The sequence below is a fragment of the Chelon labrosus genome, assembly GCF_963514085.1.
Source record: "Chelon labrosus genome assembly, chromosome: 7".
NCBI lineage: Eukaryota > Metazoa > Chordata > Actinopteri > Mugiliformes > Mugilidae > Chelon > Chelon labrosus.
Window position 1 is genome coordinate 23452893 of NC_140343.1, and position 20651 is coordinate 23473543.

Here is a 20651-nt window from a genome sequence, read left to right on the forward strand (position 1 = left end):
TTAAACAAACCCAAGGAGCTTGAGGCTTAACTGAGTTCTTTAAGTAAAGATGCTCCTCCCAAACTGGAGTAGCTCCTGGGCCAGTCAGCAGTGACATGAACATTACAGTCTGCCAAAATACCCCCACTGCTTACAATTTCTACATCATTAAGGTACCTTGAATATAATCAGAAATGAATAAGAAATGATTTATAGACAAATGCTGACAGAGATTTTATTTCTTATGCATAAAATCAGATTATACTTGCTGACAATCAGAATTATTACAGCAGCTGTATAGATAAGCAAGACACTTGGATAAGAAAGACAGAATTTTCTTTTTCCTTTGATTGGCCATTATGGAGTAGAGAGAAGAGGTTGGATATCTTTGGTTGAGTGCTCCTGTGATGAAAAATAGACCCATTAGTGTTGATTCTCACATTTTAACAAATAAGAAAACAACCTGAACTAAATAGCAGTGATGTAGATTGGTGCTGACTCATTTTAGACACACTCACATCCATGAATCCATGCTTGTCCTTCATTATCGCCACCTTGTCACTCTGTCTCAGCCTCCTCAGTCTCCAGGCGTTGACCACAATCAACATGGAAATCACCAACATGGCTGCTGCCAGGGATGCTGCCACAGCTATGACTGCTGTGAGGTTATTAGCAGGTCCATGTGGTGCTGCCTTCATCAGACTGGAAACATCATGGACTGAAGAGAGGGGCAGAGGCTGAGGCACCAACAGTCCAGATATGTCTGAGGAAAGACAGACAACCATTGTGATATTCCTGAGACAGAACGATACTTTTGCCATAACATTATGATCAAACCCTGATAAAAATAATGACTGCCTTAAAACAACGACATGTTCAAATCTCAGGGATAAATTAGATGTGTGAACAGTCAGTTTTCATAGTCGACATCTTGGTGCCAAATACGGTCACAGTATTTTGATTCATCAGTATGAATATACAGTATGTCCTGTATGTGCAATGTGCCGCTCCCCTCTAACCATTTAATGTCTGAAACACTCCACACCTTCAAGACTTAAGAGGATGAAGGCATCGTCTGCTTTGATGAATGTTCTGCTCCTTAGTCTGCTGTGGGTGATGAAGAAACTTGGGTAGCCTGGACCTCGATAGTAATAGCTGCCATCAGAGTCAGTTACTTCATAGCCCACCTTCCTGGGATCATCCCAGAAGTACTGAGTGCCTGAAAAAAACAAATGAACACAGCAGTCATTGAAAATCCATTCAATGTATGACAGATCAGGTCATTTACCAAAGCATTGTCAAGTCTAGTCATATTTGTCTATGAGCCTAAAGTGCAGACTTTCTGATTTCATTCGAGACAATTCCTTTCCAAATTATACAGAACTGCTAGTCCTTAACATGTAGCCCCGTCTTTTTCAAGGGACCACAGTTGATTGCGTGATTAACTCGAAAGATGTTTCATGGACAAGTGTGGCATATTCCTTCTTTATTTCTTTATCAATTAAGTAGGTGAACAGTTAATGGGTGTACAGAGTGTTAATAAACCTACTGTTATGAGAATAAACAAGAGCACAGGGGCATAAAACTATGGTAGTGGCAATAGCAGTTCCACAACAGGTGAGCTGGCTGGCATTAAATGACAGATTACAGAAGACATTTAGGTAGGAATGGGTGGCTGGGTGCATGACTTCAAATGGCACTCATGTTACTGGAGATGTGATAGAAGCAGCCAAGTGTATTATAACATGTACAGGGGTATTTTGCCTGCAAATGAAGCAAAGTTGACTAGACAGTGCTTCATAATACAGATGGACAATAACCTGACACATCCCAACATGTAGATCAGGCAACCCAGGAATGTTTGTAGGTTAAGAAGTGAAATATTTTGCAATGGCGGAGTCGGTGACTTAACCTCAGCCTGATTGAGCATGCATTTTTACATGTAAGGCAAAATAATCTACAAACAATAACATCAGTCAGCTAAAGTAAGGACCTGGCAAAGTATCACAAAGAAAGAAAATAATTTTTTGGTTAAAAGCTAAGTCTGCACCCTAAGATCATACTGAATAAGATCTTATGGTCATCATTACAACCTCTCCCCCGTCTCTTACCAGACAACTTCTCGTTAGGGTCAGTGGTGACCATTCCGTGCATGTTCATTTGCTGTCTGATGTCAGACTGCTGATCCATTAGGGCTATGGTTGCCTGCTGCCATGGACATGGCCACTTGAGTATGTCGTCATAGGGCCCCGAGGTTAGGTGGAAGGAAATGTCCATGTAACCTGAATGATTGCTTATTCCATTTGGGTACAGACCTACCTGGAGGACACAGAGAAGTGCGTAAGCAAGTACTGAAGAAGTTGCTGTAGAACAGGGGTGCCCACACTTTTTTGGCTTGCGAGCTACTTTTACAATGACCAAGTCAAAGTGATCTACCCATATATATATTGTTGTAGCCAATTTGAATGTTTGTTTTTTTTTTTTTTTTTATTGAAATGTATTAAGTACTGTAATTTGTGAGGTTGCTATGACTACCAAGGTGTAGGCGGGGTTCAGTCAGGAAATCACAGGTTACTTCAGGGTGACTGGGGGCACAGGTGTCGAGTGTTGGCAATCACCAGGGAAGCCACACAGTTTTTCAACCGTGAGGTGGTTTTTGTTTGAGCACAGTCATTTGCGTTATTTATTGTTTATTTTCAGCCACTTTAGTATTTTGAGTAACAGCTAATTACCTGGCCTTTGTTAGGCACCCTGCAAAGTAAAATAAACATTTTAAAACGTACTCAAGGACCTGTTTGCTTTCAACTCTACTACACCACGCGTATGGAAAGAGCTTCATTGCCACATCCTTCACTGGCAAGTTTTTTGGAGGTTCGATTGCCTTTACATCAAGTTGAAAAACTACGCTTCCAAGGATCGATGTGGACACAGGACAACGCATCGTTCAAGACCTGGTCCTGGACTCCTGACTGCCTCGTCACGTCACGGCCCAGCCCGCAGTGGGACGCAGACCAAGCAACATCAAAGTCACGGTCACGGTAGGACTATATTGTGAACGAATGAAAGTTGCAGAAGAGAGTAGCCTTCACGCAACGGGATACAGGGAAATCCCACACATCAATATAGCCTCCTTGAAACGCTAAATGAATGGACATGAGTGAAGAGGAAAATTAGGAAATGGATGAAAAAATGAATGATGCTGTCACGAACAATGAAATGGACAATGAGCCTGGTAAACGGCCGTCTAAACTCACGTTTAAAGCAATGGAAGCCAAAATACTGTTAATGCAAAAGGAGAGGAATTCTGGAGTAAGGCAACTACTGAAAATGGCAAAGGAAATTGAACAAATGATGATTTCAAATGAAAGTGTTTCTGATGTGCAAATCAAACATGAAGTGATGTGGAAAATGTATGGGGAAACTGTAAAGTTGCAAGAGTCAATAAAATTATTGGTGCCTGAGGATGAAATGTTAAATCAAAATGAATGGTTTAAAAATCAAATGTACAAAGTGAATGGAGTGATAAGCAAAATGGAAAAATGGATGCTTGCAAGCAAGGAGCAAGACAAAACAAAGGAGCATGATGATGAAACCGGTGTTGATGTTTCAAATGATGCAAATGAGGTTCTGAAAAATAATGGTTCAAATGACATGACAAATGGAAATGAGGATGTGGATAACATTGGCCCAAATGACAGTGTTTCTAATACTGGTGGCAGAACAAATGTGTCACGTGGGAGCTCAAGGGCTTCAAGGTCCACTACAGCTTCTGCCCGGATTCAGGCTGAGGCCGAAAGAGCTGCACTTCTAGCCATGGAGGCTGCTCTCAAGGAAAAACATGAGCTAGAGGCTGAAGAGGAACAAGCAAAGGCTCAACAAGAACGAATAAGGAAAAGAAAGGAACTGCTTGAACTACAGAGTCGGATTGCTGCTCAGACAGCTAAGGTTTCAGTGCTCAGAAACAGAGGGTCTGACATAGGAAGCACAGTCTCAAATGCAATGAACTCATATGTGTCAAGACAAAGGTCTGCTCTCAAACCCTCTGCTGTGCCATTTGTTCCACAAACATCAAGTTGTCATGTCACTCATCCACCAGCAGGAGGCATCAACCCACCAACAGGACCTGTCAGATTTGCAATGCCATCACAGCCTCAGCAGTTAAAGGAACAAGACAACCAATTCAGACCTACAGCAACTATGTCGGACAGAACAGGAACAAGGGCTAAGGAAATCAATTCACAAGGAACCAGACCAAAACTTTGTGCTTCAAATCCTAACCCAAGCATGCCCCAAAGAACTGTGCAGTCATATCCCATTGCATATAGGCCACAGCAATGGCAGCAAGTGAATGAGGAGGGCCAAGGCAGCATGTCACAACAGTCTCATCACTCATACCCCACTGCACAACCAGCACAACAATCCAATCAATATGGCCCAGGTAATATTTTCACCATCATGCAAAAGCAAAACGACATCACAGCATTATTGGTGCAACAGCAGTCGTCACTTTCACTACCCCCAAGAAACATACCAACTTTTGATGGAAACCCTCTCGAATATGTCACCTTTATCAGAGCTTTTGAACACGGAGTTGAAGCTAAGGCTGACAGTGCTGTTGATTGCTTATACTACCTGGAGCAGTACACCAAAGGGCAACCTCAAGAACTGGTCAAGAGCTGTCAACACATGCCACCTGACAGGGGGTACCAAAGAGCAAGGATGCTTTTGCAGGAACGCTTTGGCAATGAGCAAAAAATGGCCACTGCGTACATGGAGAAAGCCCTTGGATGGGCAACACTGAAATCTGAGGATATCAAAGCTTTACAAGCATTCTCATTATTCCTGCGCATATGCTGTAATGCTATGGAGAATATAAGTTACATGTCAGAGATGAATATGCCCTCAAATATCCGTGCAATAATCATGAAGTTGCCATACAAACTGAGGGAGAAATGGAGAAATGTTGCTTTTGAGCATCAGGAGAGACGTCATCATCAACCAGTTTTCGGTGATGTGGTCAATTTCATTGAGAGACAAGTGTCTATTGCCTCTGATCCACTGTATGGAGACATTCAAGATACAGCTGTCTCATTTTCCAAGTTAAAGGTTGGAAATAAACTGTCACAGGGACGCACAAAGGAAAAGGGAAGCAGCTTCGCTACATCTGTTGCACCTGTTAATTCTGAAAATGAAAAAGATAAATACTCACCTGGCAAACTTACCAGGGCATCTTGTCTGCTGTGTGAAGAGGGCCACAAACTGGAAGTGTGCCCTAAGATGGAGAAGAAGCACCACAGAGACAAAATTGACTTTCTAAAAAAGAAAGGTGCTTGTTTTGGATGTTTATCTGTAGGACATATGAGTAAAGAGTGTCACAGTCGGCTGTCCTGCAAGGTGTGTAACCTGAAACATCCTAGTATCCTCCACATTAATGACAAAGAATGGAAAGAAATTAAATCAAAAGGCTCACAGCAAGAAACAACAGGGGTGAGTGAAGCCACCACTTCCAAGACTTGTGGCCATATAGGGGCCGGAGCGCAGGACTGCGTTTTGTCAATTGTGCCTGTAAAGGTCAAAGCAAAGAAAGGCAGCACTATTCTGACAACCTATGCTTTTCTAGACCCCGGCAGCTCATCCACTTTCTGCTCTGAGCAACTAATGAGGAAGCTGAAAGTGACAGGAAGGAACACTAAATTCCTAATGAAAACAATGAATAAAGAAAGCTTTGTAAACAGTCACGTCATCTCAGGACTTGAGGTAGCCGCATTCAATGACAACAACTATGTTGAGCTGCCTGATGTGTACACCCAATTCAAGATGCCTGTGACACGTGATAACATCCCACGACAGGAAGACCTGCATGCTTGGCCATACTTAAACTCTGTTGAAATCCCTGTTATTGATGCAGACGTGGAGCTGTTAATAGGAACTAACGCCCCAGAAGTAATGGAGCCATGGGAAGTGATACACAGCAGAGGAAAAGGACCTTATGCTGTTAAAACACTATTGGGCTGGGTTGTCAATGGACCATTGAGAGGAGGCAATGACAGTGGGGGCAGCTGCCCCACAATAACAGCCAACCGCATCTCCATTGCTCACATAGAGGAACTGCTGGTGAAGCAGTACAACCATGACTTCACTGAGAAATCAACAGAGGACAAGCCAGAGATGTCTATAGAGGATCTGAAATTCATGAACATTGTCAACACATCAGCTGAAATACAAGATGGACACTACTGCTTGAAGTTACCTTTCAGAGAGGACAATGTTGTCATGCCCAATAACCGACATCTTGCTGAGCAAAGGGTCCTCTGCCTGAAAAGGAAATTGGAGAGAAATCCTACGTTCAAGGAGGAATATTCAAACTTCCTCAGTGATGTCATAAACAATGGCTATGCAGAGTGTGTGCCAAAGCATCAATTGGAAGGAAAAGAAGGAAAAAGGTGGTACATCCCACATCATGGGGTGCACCATCCTAAAAAGAGAACCCTGAGAGTCGTTTTTGACTGTGCAGCAAGCTACAAAGGCGTGTCACTCAACACCAAGTTACTCCAGGGACCTGACTTGACAAATTCCTTGCTCGGAGTTCTCATAAGGTTTCGTATGAATTCTGTTGCAGTTATGGCTGACATAAAAGCTATGTACCATCAGGTCAGAGTGGCAAAGCAGGATGTGGACTTTCTGCGCTTCTTATGGTGGCCAGGAGGAGACCTGACACAGCCACTCACTGAGTACAGGATGACTGTTCATCTGTTTGGTGCAATATCATCGCCCAGCTGTGCCAGTTTTGCCCTTAGGAAGACAGCTGAAGACCACAGAGCAGACTTCCCAGTCCATGTCACTGATACCATCATGCACAACTTTTATGTGGATGACTGCTTGAAGTCTGTGTCTTCAGAGGAGGAAGCCATGTCTTTGGTAACAGACCTGACTGCTCTGTGTCAATTAGGAGGATTCCAGTTGCTTAAATGGATGAGCAACAGCAGGTCGGTGTTGGAAGCCATTGATGTGGAGAAAAGAGCCAAAGAAGTGAAAGAGCTGGACTTCGAAAGAGACAGCCTTCCTGTCGAAAGAACCCTGGGCCTGCAGTGGTGTGCAGAAACTGACACTTTCAGGTTCAGGATGTCAGTCCAAGAAAGACCATTCACAAGACGAGGCATTTTGTCTGTAGTGAGCTCGGTCTATGACCCGATTGGATTTTTAGCACCCTTTACCTTACCTGTTAAAACACTGCTGCAAAACCTTTGCAAGATGAGCTACAGTTGGGATGAGGACATTCCCCCAAACTACCAGCTGCAGTGGGTGGGGTGGCTAGAAGACTTAAAAAGACTCTGCACTTTCAGTGTGCCAAGATGCTTTAAACCCAAAGGCTTTGGACAGCTCGTAAGTGCACAACTCCACCACTTCTCTGATGCCAGCGAGAACGGCTATGGCACAGTTTCTTATTTGAGGCTGCAGAGTGAGGATGAGAAAATCCATCTAGCTTTTGTGCTAGGAAAAGCACGAGTTGCTCCTTTAAAGAATGTCACAATCCCAAGAATGGAACTAACAGCTGCTGTGCTGGCGGTGAGAGTTGACAGACTCCTGAAAGCAGAGTTAAAACTAGAGCTGGAAAACTCACTCTTCTGGACAGACAGCACAACAGTGTTAAGGTACATTAAGAACGAAACAAAGCGTTTCCACACCTTTGTTGCCAACAGGGTCTCTGCTATAAGAGAAGCCACAAGTGTCTCACAGTGGAGGTATGTTGACACAAAACGGAACCCAGCTGACGAGGCCTCTCGTGGGGTGAAAGTTGACTACCTTCTCACTAGCAGCAGATGGATCCATGGCCCAGACTTTCTGTCCAAGAGTGAAGAGGAGTGGCCTCCTAATATGCTGGATTCAACCTCCATCAGCAGTGATGACCCAGAGGTCAAAGGAGAGGTGTCAGTGAATGCTGTCATCATCACAGACCAACCAAATGCAGTAAACAAACTGATAACCTACTTCTCCTCCTGGAAAAGGCTGAAGACCTCTGTGGCATGGTTTCTTCAGCTAAGAAAGATGTTGAAGTTGCTGAGTCTAAAGAGAAAAGAAATTCAAGCTTCTCTGCCCAGCAGCGGCCTAGACCCAACTCAACAAAAGAAAAAGGTGGAAGAGGACATGAATAGATTCAGAGCCACGTTGAGTGGTCACATACTATGTCCTGAAGATCTCAACATGGCTGAAAGAGTCATCATTCAGTACAGTCAAATGGACAAGTTAAGTGATGAAATTGCTGCTTTGAAAAAAGGAACAGCTGGAGTGACGAAAAGCAGTCACATTTACAAGCTTGATCCAGTGCTGAAGGAAGGACTCTTGAGAGTGGGTGGTAGACTCAGCAAAGGAGCGATGCCTGATGACACAAAACACCCTGTCATTCTTGCAAAGGACCAACATATCTCCACTCTCATCTTACGCCACATACACGAACAGAACGGACACTGTGGAAGAAATCACCTACTTTCCATACTTCGTCGACAATATTGGATCACCAAAGCAAATGCGGCTGCCAGAAACATCCTGTCATCCTGTGTTGCCTGCCCACGATACAGAGGAAAGCTGGGTGAACAAAAAATGGCAGATTTGCCTAAAGAAAGACTGCAAGCAGATCTCCCACCATTCACAAATGTGGGCATTGACTATTTTGGACCATTCGAGGTGAAAAGAGGCCGCAGCCTCATTAAACGCTATGGAGTTATTTTCACCTGCATGGCCAGTCGAGCAGTTCACCTGGAAATGGCCTATTCATTGGACACCAGTTCATGCATAAATGCAATACGGAGGTTTATTTCAAGACGAGGCCAAGTATCCCACATCAAATCTGACAATGGAACGAACTTTATTGGAGCAGAACGTGAGCTAAGAGAAGCTCTCTCTGAACTGAACCATGAGAAAATCCAAAATGCTCTACTTCATTCTGGAGTGACATGGACCTTTAACACTCCAGCCGCATCACATCACGGAGGAGTATGGGAGAGAGTCATTCGCATGATCAGGAAAGTATTGACTTCTGTTCTTCATCAGCAACATCTGGATGATGAAGGGTTACAAACACTCCTGTGCGAAGTGGAGGCCATATTGAATGACCGACCCATTACAAAAGCTTCAGAGGATCCAAATGATCTCGAACCACTGACTCCAAATCACATTCTCCTGTTGAAAAGCAAACCTTCACTACCACCTGGCCTTTTCAACAAAACTGACTCTTATTCCAAACGACGATGGAAACAAGTTCAATTCCTCGCCAATCTCTTCTGGCATAGATGGCTGAGGGAGTACGTACCACTGCTGCAGGAAAGACAGCGGTGGCCACAGGACAAGAGGAACTTTGTCGCAGGAGACGTCGTCATTGTAGCGGACTTTAATGCCCCTCGAGGATCGTGGCTGTTGGGCAGGGTACTGCAGACCTTTCCTGACAGGCAGGGCCTTGTGCGCTCTGTTAAAGTCCGGACCAAGTACAACGTCCTGGAGCGACCGATCACCAAGATTTGTCTTCTATTGGAAGCTGACTAAAGACTGAACCCAACTTCTATTATTGGGGTTACCCAACCCTATTGGATACCTACATGACCTATGAACATTGCGGTATGAGAAACTGCTATGGACAATGCACTTATTTGGCTACAGTATTGAATGTTGTTTGAATTGTTATGTTTTTATACAGTAACAATTAGGGGCCGGAGTGTTGTAGCCAATTTGAATGTTTGTTTTTTTTTTTTTTTTTATTGAAATGTATTAAGTACTGTAATTTGTGAGGTTGCTATGACTACCAAGGTGTAGGCGGGGTTCAGTCAGGAAATCACAGGTTACTTCAGGGTGACTGGGGGCACAGGTGTCGAGTGTTGGCAATCACCAGGGAAGCCACACAGTTTTTCAACCGTGAGGTGGTTTTTGTTTGAGCACAGTCATTTGCGTTATTTATTGTTTATTTTCAGCCACTTTAGTATTTTGAGTAACAGCTAATTACCTGGCCTTTGTTAGGCACCCTGCAAAGTAAAATAAACATTTTAAAACGTACTCAAGGACCTGTTTGCTTTCAACTCTACTACACCACGCGTATGGAAAGAGCTTCATTGCCACATCCTTCACTGGCAAGTTTTTTGGAGGTTCGATTGCCTTTACATATATATATATATATATATATATATATAGATATACGGGTAGATCATATATATATATATCTCCTAGGTCATATTAGTTGTTGTGACAGTGTGAAAAGCTCTATCCATCTTTGTTTTTAATTTTATCAAGAAAAACTGGTGCACTGCAAAAATAGCGCTGTCTCTTTAAAAAAGACGGTAATCTTGAGTTTCTCTTGCTGTTTGTTTTGGAGTTGCAACGGATAAATGTTTTAGACTGACATCTAACAAAAAATTTCAATGACACATGATCTACCCGCACTGCTTTCGCGATCTACCGGTCGATCGTGATCGACGTAAAATTGTCAAATTACTGTCAAACATTCCTCCCCACAACAAAGTGGTGTTTATGAGGTAGAATTGTGATGTCTTTTTTAGGCTTTCCACAATCAAAAACATAAGGGTACTAGATATGAGTTCCAGGTGTTAGCATGTGCAGCCAACTACCTTAGGAACACAAAGCATCATTCTAACCCCGTGGATTTACAGATGATATTAAAAAATATGTTCACAACTAGCACATGTCAAAGCTAGTCCTGGATGCACTCAGAGTTTAGGACTCTACATTGATTATCAGGTGGTGAGAATTTCTGTCTGGAACATGCAGTGGTGGTCTTTGCGTACAATTTACAGTATGAAACCCTGCATAGTTCCTTGATTTGGGAATTTCAGATTGTTTGCTGTATTTCAATATACCACTGTGGATTTATCAACATAATGAAAAAGTGGCATTCACCTGGAAGTAGTAACCTGCTGGTGACAGAAAACGGGGGCTGTACAGTTCTTGTCCTGCTGGCGTGGTAGCCAGCAGTCCATTGATGTTGCGGATGTGCCAGACATGCTGAGGGCATTTTGTGGATGACAGGTTAATGTCATCCACAGAGAAACCTCCCTTTGATGAGCCTGTTCCCCTCACTCCCTGAAAAACCACACGGGACTTCTTTGTCACAATCAGGTCGACATTATGCAGTTCCCACGACCCCATGACACCTCCTGGGTAGAAAGCAGAAAGAATGAATATTAACTACTAATCGATTACTGTGTTTAAAGTCTTACACCATTTAAATCTGTTACCTGAAATGCTCTTGAAGAACCTCGTTTTACCACTGGGGTTGGCCTCGTCATACTCTCGAACCCAAACGTAAAGAACATCATCAGGTGCTGCGGTGTTATAGAAGAAGAACTGCAGACACTGGGGTCCAGGTTTGGGGTAAAGCCATCGACTCTCCAGTAAAGCATACTCTCCGGGATTAGCATTGGCTGTTTTAAAATGCATGAAGTTGCCTTTCCCTGGGCAAACATAGACAAAAAGTCAAATGATATTAGACCTTGACAATATGGCCATACTGTGGCAAGAATAACTGCTCAACAAAGAGAAACGTCAGTCCACAGCTTGGAAGCCAGCCTGACTTTCCACCTGTTCTGATAAGAATCAAGTCTGCTGACAGACCAGTACAAAGGTATAAATGCTTTCACTGGCATATCCCCCTATGGCATAGGCTCCATGTAGACCGGTTGCAGGAGGATAAAACACTTGTTTTACATCAAGTGAAAACATTTTTCTCGTTTGTCTGACACAGTGACGCATCAGCCAATCAGTACCCCATCACTAAACCACTTTGATGTTTATTTTGAAATATCAAATTGTGTCGGTATGGTCTTTAAACCAATCTGTGCTTTTTTAAGTATGCTCTTGGGAGACATCTCAGATTTGTTTCTCTTTCAGGTACACAACACCAAGACAGTTACTGTCGCTACGAGGTCAGGTATCAGCACTCGTCATGAACCCTAGTCTCTACTTTACTCCCCCTTTAGCCTTTAAATCCAGGTTACCATTTTTTGAGCTGCACCAAAAAAAAGTTTTGTGGTATAATTTTTTTTATCTATTGAAACTGTTAGGGTCTCAGCTTGAACTTCCACTGTTGTCCAGGAGGCTCAAAGCTCAGTGCTGTAACCTGCATTTGATAGATGGTCACCTTTGCATTGTCCCATGTTGGTGAAGTCAGTCCAAGGGCCTCCACTCACTGAGCTACGCCGTTCCCACTTGACGTTGCCAAGACTCTGAATCATCCCACAGATGTTCTCATCCTCAAAGTCACAGCTGTCCACAAAGGTAGAAGACTTGGCTATGGAGAGGAAACAGTCACTGTTTCATCAAGGTTGTTTGTAGACATCATATAAATGCTGGACATAAGTATATGTTATTATTCTAGGAGACAGAGGGAGAGAAAGCAAGACAGTTCACAAATGTGTATATTTGGTAATAATGAGGTAAATTAGGTGCATAGATAGATAGAGTCTTTATTGTCCTATAAAGGATTAGGTGCATTAGTATTAGGGTATACTAATAAGTAATGCACTGATCAGGCATTACATTATGACCACCTTCATAATATTGTGTAGGTCTCAGTCACTTGTGCCTCCAAAACAATTCTGATTCATCAGAGAATGATACCGTAATTTCCGGACTATAAGGCGCACCTGAATATAAGCCGCACCAGCTAAATTTTGGGGAAAATACAGATTGTTCCATATATAAGCCGCACCCGACTAATAAGCCGCTGTTTTAATGTTTAATTACCGTAAGGGTTTCTTCTACCACGGAGGGGATTGTCGGGACAGAAATGACTGTTTGGAAACGCAAAGCGTCCCATTTATTTACATTTGAGAAACACAATAAATCTTTCAATCAATCAATCAATCAATCAATCAAACAATCAATCAATCGATCAAACTTTCACATCTTTGACATTATAATGTCAAAGATGTGAAAGTTTCGTGCAGTGCACAAATAATACAACGCTCCTAGCGCATTTCCGGTCATAGTACCGTAGCGCAGCATTACAAAAACAAAAGCATACAACGCTTGACGAGGCAATAACGTTAAATGGCTAAATTTAATTCGTTTTTGTAAAAGTGCTTGCCTGTAACACGGCAGCAAAAGTGCAGTAACCCGGCTGCTCAACAAAATAACCAGCATCTTTTTCGAAAACAGCCAACACAGCAGTAAAGGTGCAGTAACACGGCCGTTTACTGTATCAAAATAACCAGCCTACTATACCAGAAAACTCAGCCAGATCGATCGCCTTTAACTTAAAAGCAGCTCTCGTACTGCATTTGGACTCACTTGGTTTGTTTTGCTCTCGTTACCTGGCGCGAACTGTCTGTCTCGCTCCTGAGCTTCCATGATAGTGCGCCCCTGGTGACCGTTAAGCTTGATTTAGGGTTCTGCGCCGATTTGTCTGCGAAGCTTCGGCGAACATGATCGCCGTCACTTGGCATTTATGCTTGTGCGTCGGTTTCTTTGCAGTGCGTGGTAATTTACAGCCACAACGCTAGGGGGCGCTGAGTCGCGAAATCTCCTGAATTCGTGCGTGGAGTGTTTCATTTCCGGTTCCGGCTTTTTTCTATGGTTGCGGCAGAGTGAACAGCACAGTGAACAATGGCGACTGAGCGAGAGAGGACACTTTTGGAGCTGGAGCTGATCGATATTGAAGAACAAATGCTTCTCGTGGAAATGCTTAAAACTAAACGAAAGAGAAGACGTGTGAGGAGGTGGTCTGTACGCGCCCTTGTATACAGAACGAACCGGAAAAGCTGAGAACCGGAAATGACGTAAAGCGGACCAATCACAGCCCTTGAGGTCTGCGTCGCATGTCCCTGCTGTCGGCGTCGTTTCGACGCGTAGTCAGGATTTTTTGGAGGTGCGCGTCAAGTGACGCAGACTCTCTGCGAAGGGGGTTCGCGGCGACGCAGACTCTCTGCGTACCGACGCAGACGATTTTTCGCACGAGCATAAATCAAGCATAATGCTTGATTTATGCTCGCCCCCTAGCGTTGTGGCTGTAAATTACCACGCACTGCAAAGAAACCGACGCACAAGCATAAATGCCAAGTGACGGCGATCATGTTCGCCGAAGCTTCGCAGACAAATCGGCGCAGAACCCTAAATCAAGCTTAAGCTGTAAAAATCCATATATCCGTTGTATAAACCGCAGGGTCCAAAGCAAGTGACAAAAGTAGCGGCTTATAGTCCGGAAATTACGGTAATTATTTCTTATGTGAGGGCTGTGGATCAAGACACCTTTCATCAACTATCACATATCCAGCTCTTAGTTGACCTGCATGGGGTGGGTGGCAATGTTGATGTGTTGCGGTATTATCTCAATAGCCTGATGTAATACTGCAGTCAGTTACCAAAGCCATGTGATAATCAGTGTTGGGAACGTTACTTTAAAAAAGTAATTAGTTATAGTTACTCACTACTTGTTCCAAAAAGTAACTGAGTTAGTAACTGAATTACTCTATAATAAAAGTAACTCGTTACCAGGGAAAGTGCGTTACTGTTAAAAAAAAAAAGTTGCTATATGTCAAATAATTTGGATTTTTTTGAGCAGTTTTCACAAGTCAGTTGAAATGACTAGAACAGACAGGTGTATGTACATAACTTTCGATATTTATATATATATTTTATAATTATATTTATATTAAATTTATTTTTATAATATTTATATTTCGGTAGGGTTTAGACGGCGAGCTGTCATCTGTGGTGGAGGTATCGGTGTTTTTGGCCACGAGCTTTGTAGATGCGTGTGTCGTTGTGAGATGCTTCATTAAATTAGAGTTGCTTACAACGGATGTCGAGAAAGTCTTCGCTCCTGGACATAATGTACACATTACATGCACGTTCCTCCCTTTGACCACAATGATTTTTTTTATTTATTGAAGTAGTGCTTATATCTCCACCTTGAAAATGCCAACTTTTCATCGGATTGCTCCTGACTCGCCGTCTCTGCTGCTTCATCGAATCTCTGTTTAGCTGTTGGGTGTGTGTGTGGCGCGTGTGCTGTCATGTGTGTAAAACCACTGGCTCTGATTGGCTACCATGAAACATGACTCTGCCTTAGCCAATCATAATCGCTTACCTCGTTATTACCCCACCTCCTCACTAGCGGTGAGCCAGGGGTGCGTTCGGATTACACAGTTTATTCAATCAATGCATAGTAACGCACCGCATTTAACCTCCAGTAACGTTAACGGCGTTGTAACGACGGGAAAAGTAATTAGTTAGATTACCCCGTTACTGAAAAAATAACATCGTTACCTAACGCCGTTCTTTTAAACGGCGTTATTCCAAACACTGGTGATAATATGTTACATTGTCATGAAACACAAATGAACGCTTCTTGGATCAGTTTGTTTCCAAGAAACTACTGGAAAACTTCAGTAGTTCACAGAAGAGCTACGCAGGCCTACTGACCTGAACCCTAAAATCAAACCACCTTGATTCTCTGGATGTTGGTGAAACGTGTGTTTGACGAAATGCTTTTCCACTAAACAAAGTGGAGTTCAATTCTCGTTGTACTGTACTGAGTTTCTACGTAAATAATAAATGCATGAAAACTAGAGACTCTGAAAAAAAATAGAGACTCTGTTGTAAGCCACCAATGTATTGTATTGTACTGAGGTCTACTGCTTGGGTTTGAGTGAGCCAGCATTTTTAGATAATGTTTTCCCCAGAGCTGTTTAAGTGTACATTGCATGTAACAGTTGAAGTTTGTACCTTCTTAAATGTTTTTGATGTAGATAGGTCATTTGTTGTCATTTATAGAATCAGCTTTTAATTACTCTATGATTAGTGGTTAACCTCATCCTCAGGTTATATATGTAATATTGTGTCAACAGATTCATTCATTCATTAATTTCTGTAACTGCTGGTCCTCTGGAGGGTCACAGGGGGCGGGGGGCTGGAGCCTATCCCTGCTGTCATTGGGCGGTACACCCTGGACTGGTTGCCAGAGATCCCACGCATGAATTTTTTCTTAATCAATTTGCTTTTAATTTAATGGTTGTAACAGGTGCCCTGAATTGTATTTTAGAGTGTCAGAAAACATTCATGCATGTAATGTAATTTTTGTTTTACGTTTGTCTCTTGTTTTTGTACCTGTGATGTGTTTGCAAGCTGAATCTCTCATCTGGGCTGGTAAAATGACTCATGTCAACTTCATATAGATACACTACATACAATAGTTTGAATATACTAGGCATGCAGGTGCTGCTCCTCACAATATTGCAATCATATTATATTACATTATATTCGCACAATAAAGGCAACTTGTGTCATACATTATTGACATATTGTGTTTACTCACTGCAGTTGTAGAGGCGGTTTAGCTTGGTTAGGTCACTGGCGCTGAACCCCATACTCTGACCAATTACGTCCATGAAGTTGGGGTTCTTGGTGACGATGGTGGGTTCAGAGTTGATGCTGAAGTCTGTCTTATCGTAATGCATCAGAGAACCATAGTCATAGGGAACTCCCAGGGCACTGGTCACTGTGTCATTATACGTTTCGAAGTTGTGCTCTTCACCTGAGAAGGACACATGCAGAATATCAGAAGAAATGAAGCCCTACAAGAGTGAGACTGTGCAGCCAGTCACTGTCCATTGAAAAAAAATTGGAGATTAGAAAAACACTACTGCCTTCCTGTTGAGTTTGTCATTCACTGAATCAAGGCCCTACATCAGTACATTCATTGTAATTAATTGACTTATCAGTGTTACCAGGTTCAATGTTATTCCATATGATGTTGACGTAGTCGTCACGGTCAGCTCTGGACTGCTCATGCCAGAATCCCAGAGCATGGAGGAACTCATGCTCAACTGTTCCCACGGTATCACAGTGTGGACCAATGGACAGCTGCTGCTTCCCCTCACGTTGGTTACCTACATAGGAGAAGCATCTGTGGAGAAAGAAAGCAAGACACACAAAGGTCTAAACAATCTGGGAACTAATCGATCCTGTGAAGTTAGCTCCTCAGTTGACGATACATTTTCCTACAGTAGCCTATGTCACAATTGTATTGTGTGGTAAATGATATATTGATATATCTTGTACAACCAGCTTGCTTGTTCTTTTTTTAAATTAAAAAAAAAGAGTTGCATGTTTGTGGCTGAAGTAGTACAGTCTGAATCTGAGTGAGGTCACAAGTTTTCTTTATGTCAGAATAGCTGTGAACTTTTGTTAGATGTAGCATTATTATTATGGCTGTGAGTAGCTTGTAATAAACATTTTCAACAAGACATTGTACATGCATACAGTAACTGGAAGTGAACACGGCAGTGAAGCTCAACTCACCCATCGCCTTTGAACACAGAGATGTAGTTCTTTTCTCCCCACCATGGTTTGAAGTCAATGCAGGTCTTCAGTCTGAACTCGTCAAACGCCTTCAGGATCACTCCCTTCGCATTGATCTCTACACGTTACATGGTATAAAGAACCAAGAAAAAACATCCTCATTTGATGCACATCCAGGGTTAGAGCCGAGTTTCCATGTCTTGTCTTACCCAGGTCGTCCTCTAGGTAGTAGGGAACGGTTGTTGGCCAGCGATACTTGTCTCCTATGATGGTGTTTCTGAGTGTCTGATGGGAATGAGGTATACAGTTATGTTATAGAATTACAGTTTTGTTTTGTTTTTGCGGCGCCGGTTGAAGCTGGCAGCTGCTTGCAACAGCTCTTACTCTATCTCTCTTTTTTCCGAATTTAATTCACTTTTTGCTTCCCTTTTTGTGGACATTACTTTTGTATATACTTTTTTCAGACAGCATTGCACTTTTTTAGTTTTGTTTTTTATTGGGAGTCTCGCCATAGCCAAATATTTTTAACAACATCCAGACCATTACTATGCGAGAAGCGGCCAGCGTGCGCATTGGTTACAGGAGGGAGCGGCTGATCGCTCGCGTGGCGCTGTGGTTTTCCCTCGGGACTGACATGGGATCCCTCCGGAGATGCTTCGTGGGACCCGCCGTGGATCCCGAGCAGGAAAATTACATCGAGAAGAGAAGAGGCTTCACTTTTCAGCGCTGTTTTCTCCGTAACCATGGGCAACGGATCGCTGCCATATAAAACGTTCGAACTGGCCGCACTCTGCAGGCTCTGTGGAGGCGTCGGCCATCCTGTGTGGAATGGTCTGGAGCAGTGGCATCGCAGAGAGGGAAAGGAAGAAGCTGGAAAAGATCATCAGGAAGTCCAGCTCTGTCCTGGGCTGCCCCTTGGACACGGTGGGGGAGGTGGGTGATGGGGGAGTTCTGGCTGAACTGTCCTCCATGCTGGACGATGAGTCCGGCCCCCCTCCATGGTGACCTGAAGGGACTGAGGAGCAGCTTCAGTGATAGACTGCTTCACCCTCGATGTGTGAAGGAAAGATACAGAATGTCTTTCCTTCCTGCTGCTGTTGGCTCCGTGGCGAGCACTTCTAATATGTGCAATATGTCTATTATCTGTTCTATCTCTCTCATTTCTGTATGCTGTTGCAAACTGCAATTTCCCCATTGTGGGACTATTAAAGGTTTTCTTATTATTATTATTATTATTATTATTAATAATAATAAAAAAACAAATCTGTAAATTAGAACACAACCTTGCAAAAATCCAAGATACATATTCTGTACAGTCACCATCATTTCATTTTAAAGTCTTGCATGCTTTGTTTGCCAATTTTAACAGTGAAATTCAATCTCCTGCTGTTTGTTATTTTACTTATTTTATTACTTTTTGCCAAATATATATTTTGCGCTAATATTCCTCCCCCCACTATTGTAATCTCCCCATTGCGGGATCAATAAAGGTTTCATTCATTCATAACCTGAGGAACCGAAATAATGTAAAATATGTAATAAAATAAATGACTGTAATGTTGGTTTGCAAAACCATGCCTTGTACCTTAAGTAGCTGCAGAAGAAGAGGACAACAACAAGACTGAAACTGAAACAGCACCAGTCAAACAACAGTCACTGGTCAGTCACAACAGTCATAGAAACTTACTTGGTCCACCACAATATCTCCCTCTAGCAGGTCCAGTCCTGCAGCTGCAAAGAACAGGTGATGAAAACACTTTAGAGACACAGCTTTATAAAATAAAATGAAACTGAAATAAATAATTAACAAACCTTTATTGATGTCAATGATGTCCCAGTTGTGGCCTTCATCAACATCAATTTCTGCGGGCGATGAATCAGTTACAACAAAATTAAATTTCCACAAACTGTAAAACACAAACACTAAATCTGAATCAAAGGTAGAAATGATTACTATTACTGGTACTATTACTGTTATTTTTCTATTCATACCGTCCATACCCAAAGCTTCTCATGTTCTCTTGAAGGTATAACCTAGCTGAATGATGCATAGAGAGCTCAAATGTAAAATACTACATACGTTTTCAGATACATTAAGGTATCTTAAGATCAGTGCTGCTGTAAAAAATCTTAAATGAATGTTAGAATGAAGAAATGTTGTCGACCAAAGAAAAGCATCTAAAGACCGTGAAGGATTTCACCATATTCTGAATATAATATTCTTTGACAAACTTTTGGTCATCTTTAACCACAACAAAAACCTCATAAAATGTGACTCACCTGTTTCACCTGTTAGCTTGGCTGATGTCTGTGAAGTAAATTAGAAAGCACAATAATCAGTGAATAGAAAACTTGGCATTAAAGCATGTTTCACATGAGATGTAGCGTAAATGTTGTGTTACTGTATATCTACATGAAGGGGGTTACACTTACCAATCCCAGACCAAAAATCAGAACGATCCACCCGAGCATCATGTCTCCACCTGCAGACGCACACTCACGGCAGTTCTGCTGTGGCTCAAGGAAGGTTTATCTCTTATATGGGTGAAATTGGTGCAACATTCACATGTCATATATATGACTCAAGTTTGTGGTTAAGTTCAAACATACCACCCATTCAGCTGTGACGTTACTTAATCATTGGACAACAAATTATATTTGCATGTAACAATGTTTTTATTATTTGGATCAGACCTAAATGAATGAGATTTGAACTTGCACTGTGAGGCAGCAAACAAATAACTAGATATATCTGACCCTAAAAGTGAAATTTGGCTGGATGCCATGACACTGCAGAGGACAATGACAAAGAGATACTGATACTAAAGAGAAACATCCATCAAGCAAGTTGAGAACCTCGTGACCACAGCAGCTGAAGGGCAACATCTTCAAGGAGAATTTCTGAGTTTTGAGTTTGTAAGACCTTCTGGTTTGAACATTTGTCCTCTAAATAAAGGATTATCTTATCTGTCTTATCTCTTAAAATGTTTCTAGCAGTAGAGTAAACCATATGAGGAAACCAACACTGCAACCATCAGGTCAAAAAATCAGCCCAAGCATGCTGTTTTTATAAAAACAACACCTGTTCTGCCTTCTACACTTCTTACTCATGCTGGATTGTAGTGCATACAATAAAGAATGCATGTGGCAGCTTTCTCACCTAGAGATGGTTAAGTTATAACTCTGGTCAGGTATCCTAGCTTGCACACAGCTAAAAGTAATTCTCTTGTACATATAGGGATTTTCACCCACACATCCTTACAGATAACTGCAATACCAAAGTGCAATGGTGTACATGTATATACTGTAGGTAATTCCCATGGTATCTAAACCTAATATGTATGAATCTGCAAAAAAGGACCAGCAGTTTT

At 42.3% G+C, this 20651-nt stretch overlaps 1 protein-coding gene across 1 annotated transcript; it reads right to left on the bottom strand.

Annotated features, from left to right (window-relative positions):
* Positions 1–208: 208 nt before the first annotated feature.
* LOC311491187 (meprin A subunit beta-like) lies at positions 209–19279 on the bottom strand (the record flags this gene model as incomplete). The annotated part of the gene is made up of 14 exons (XM_084549044.1): positions 209–381; positions 498–742; positions 1025–1198; positions 2091–2298; positions 10879–11135; positions 11217–11432; positions 12119–12268; positions 16295–16513; positions 16707–16885; positions 17281–17398; positions 17490–17565; positions 18968–19011; positions 19093–19143; positions 19273–19279. The coding sequence occupies 14 exons, from the start codon at positions 19277–19279 to the stop codon at positions 337–339; spliced, it is 1989 nt and encodes a 662-aa protein (XP_084405170.1). The 3' UTR covers positions 209–336.
* Positions 19280–20651: the final 1372 nt, after the last annotated feature.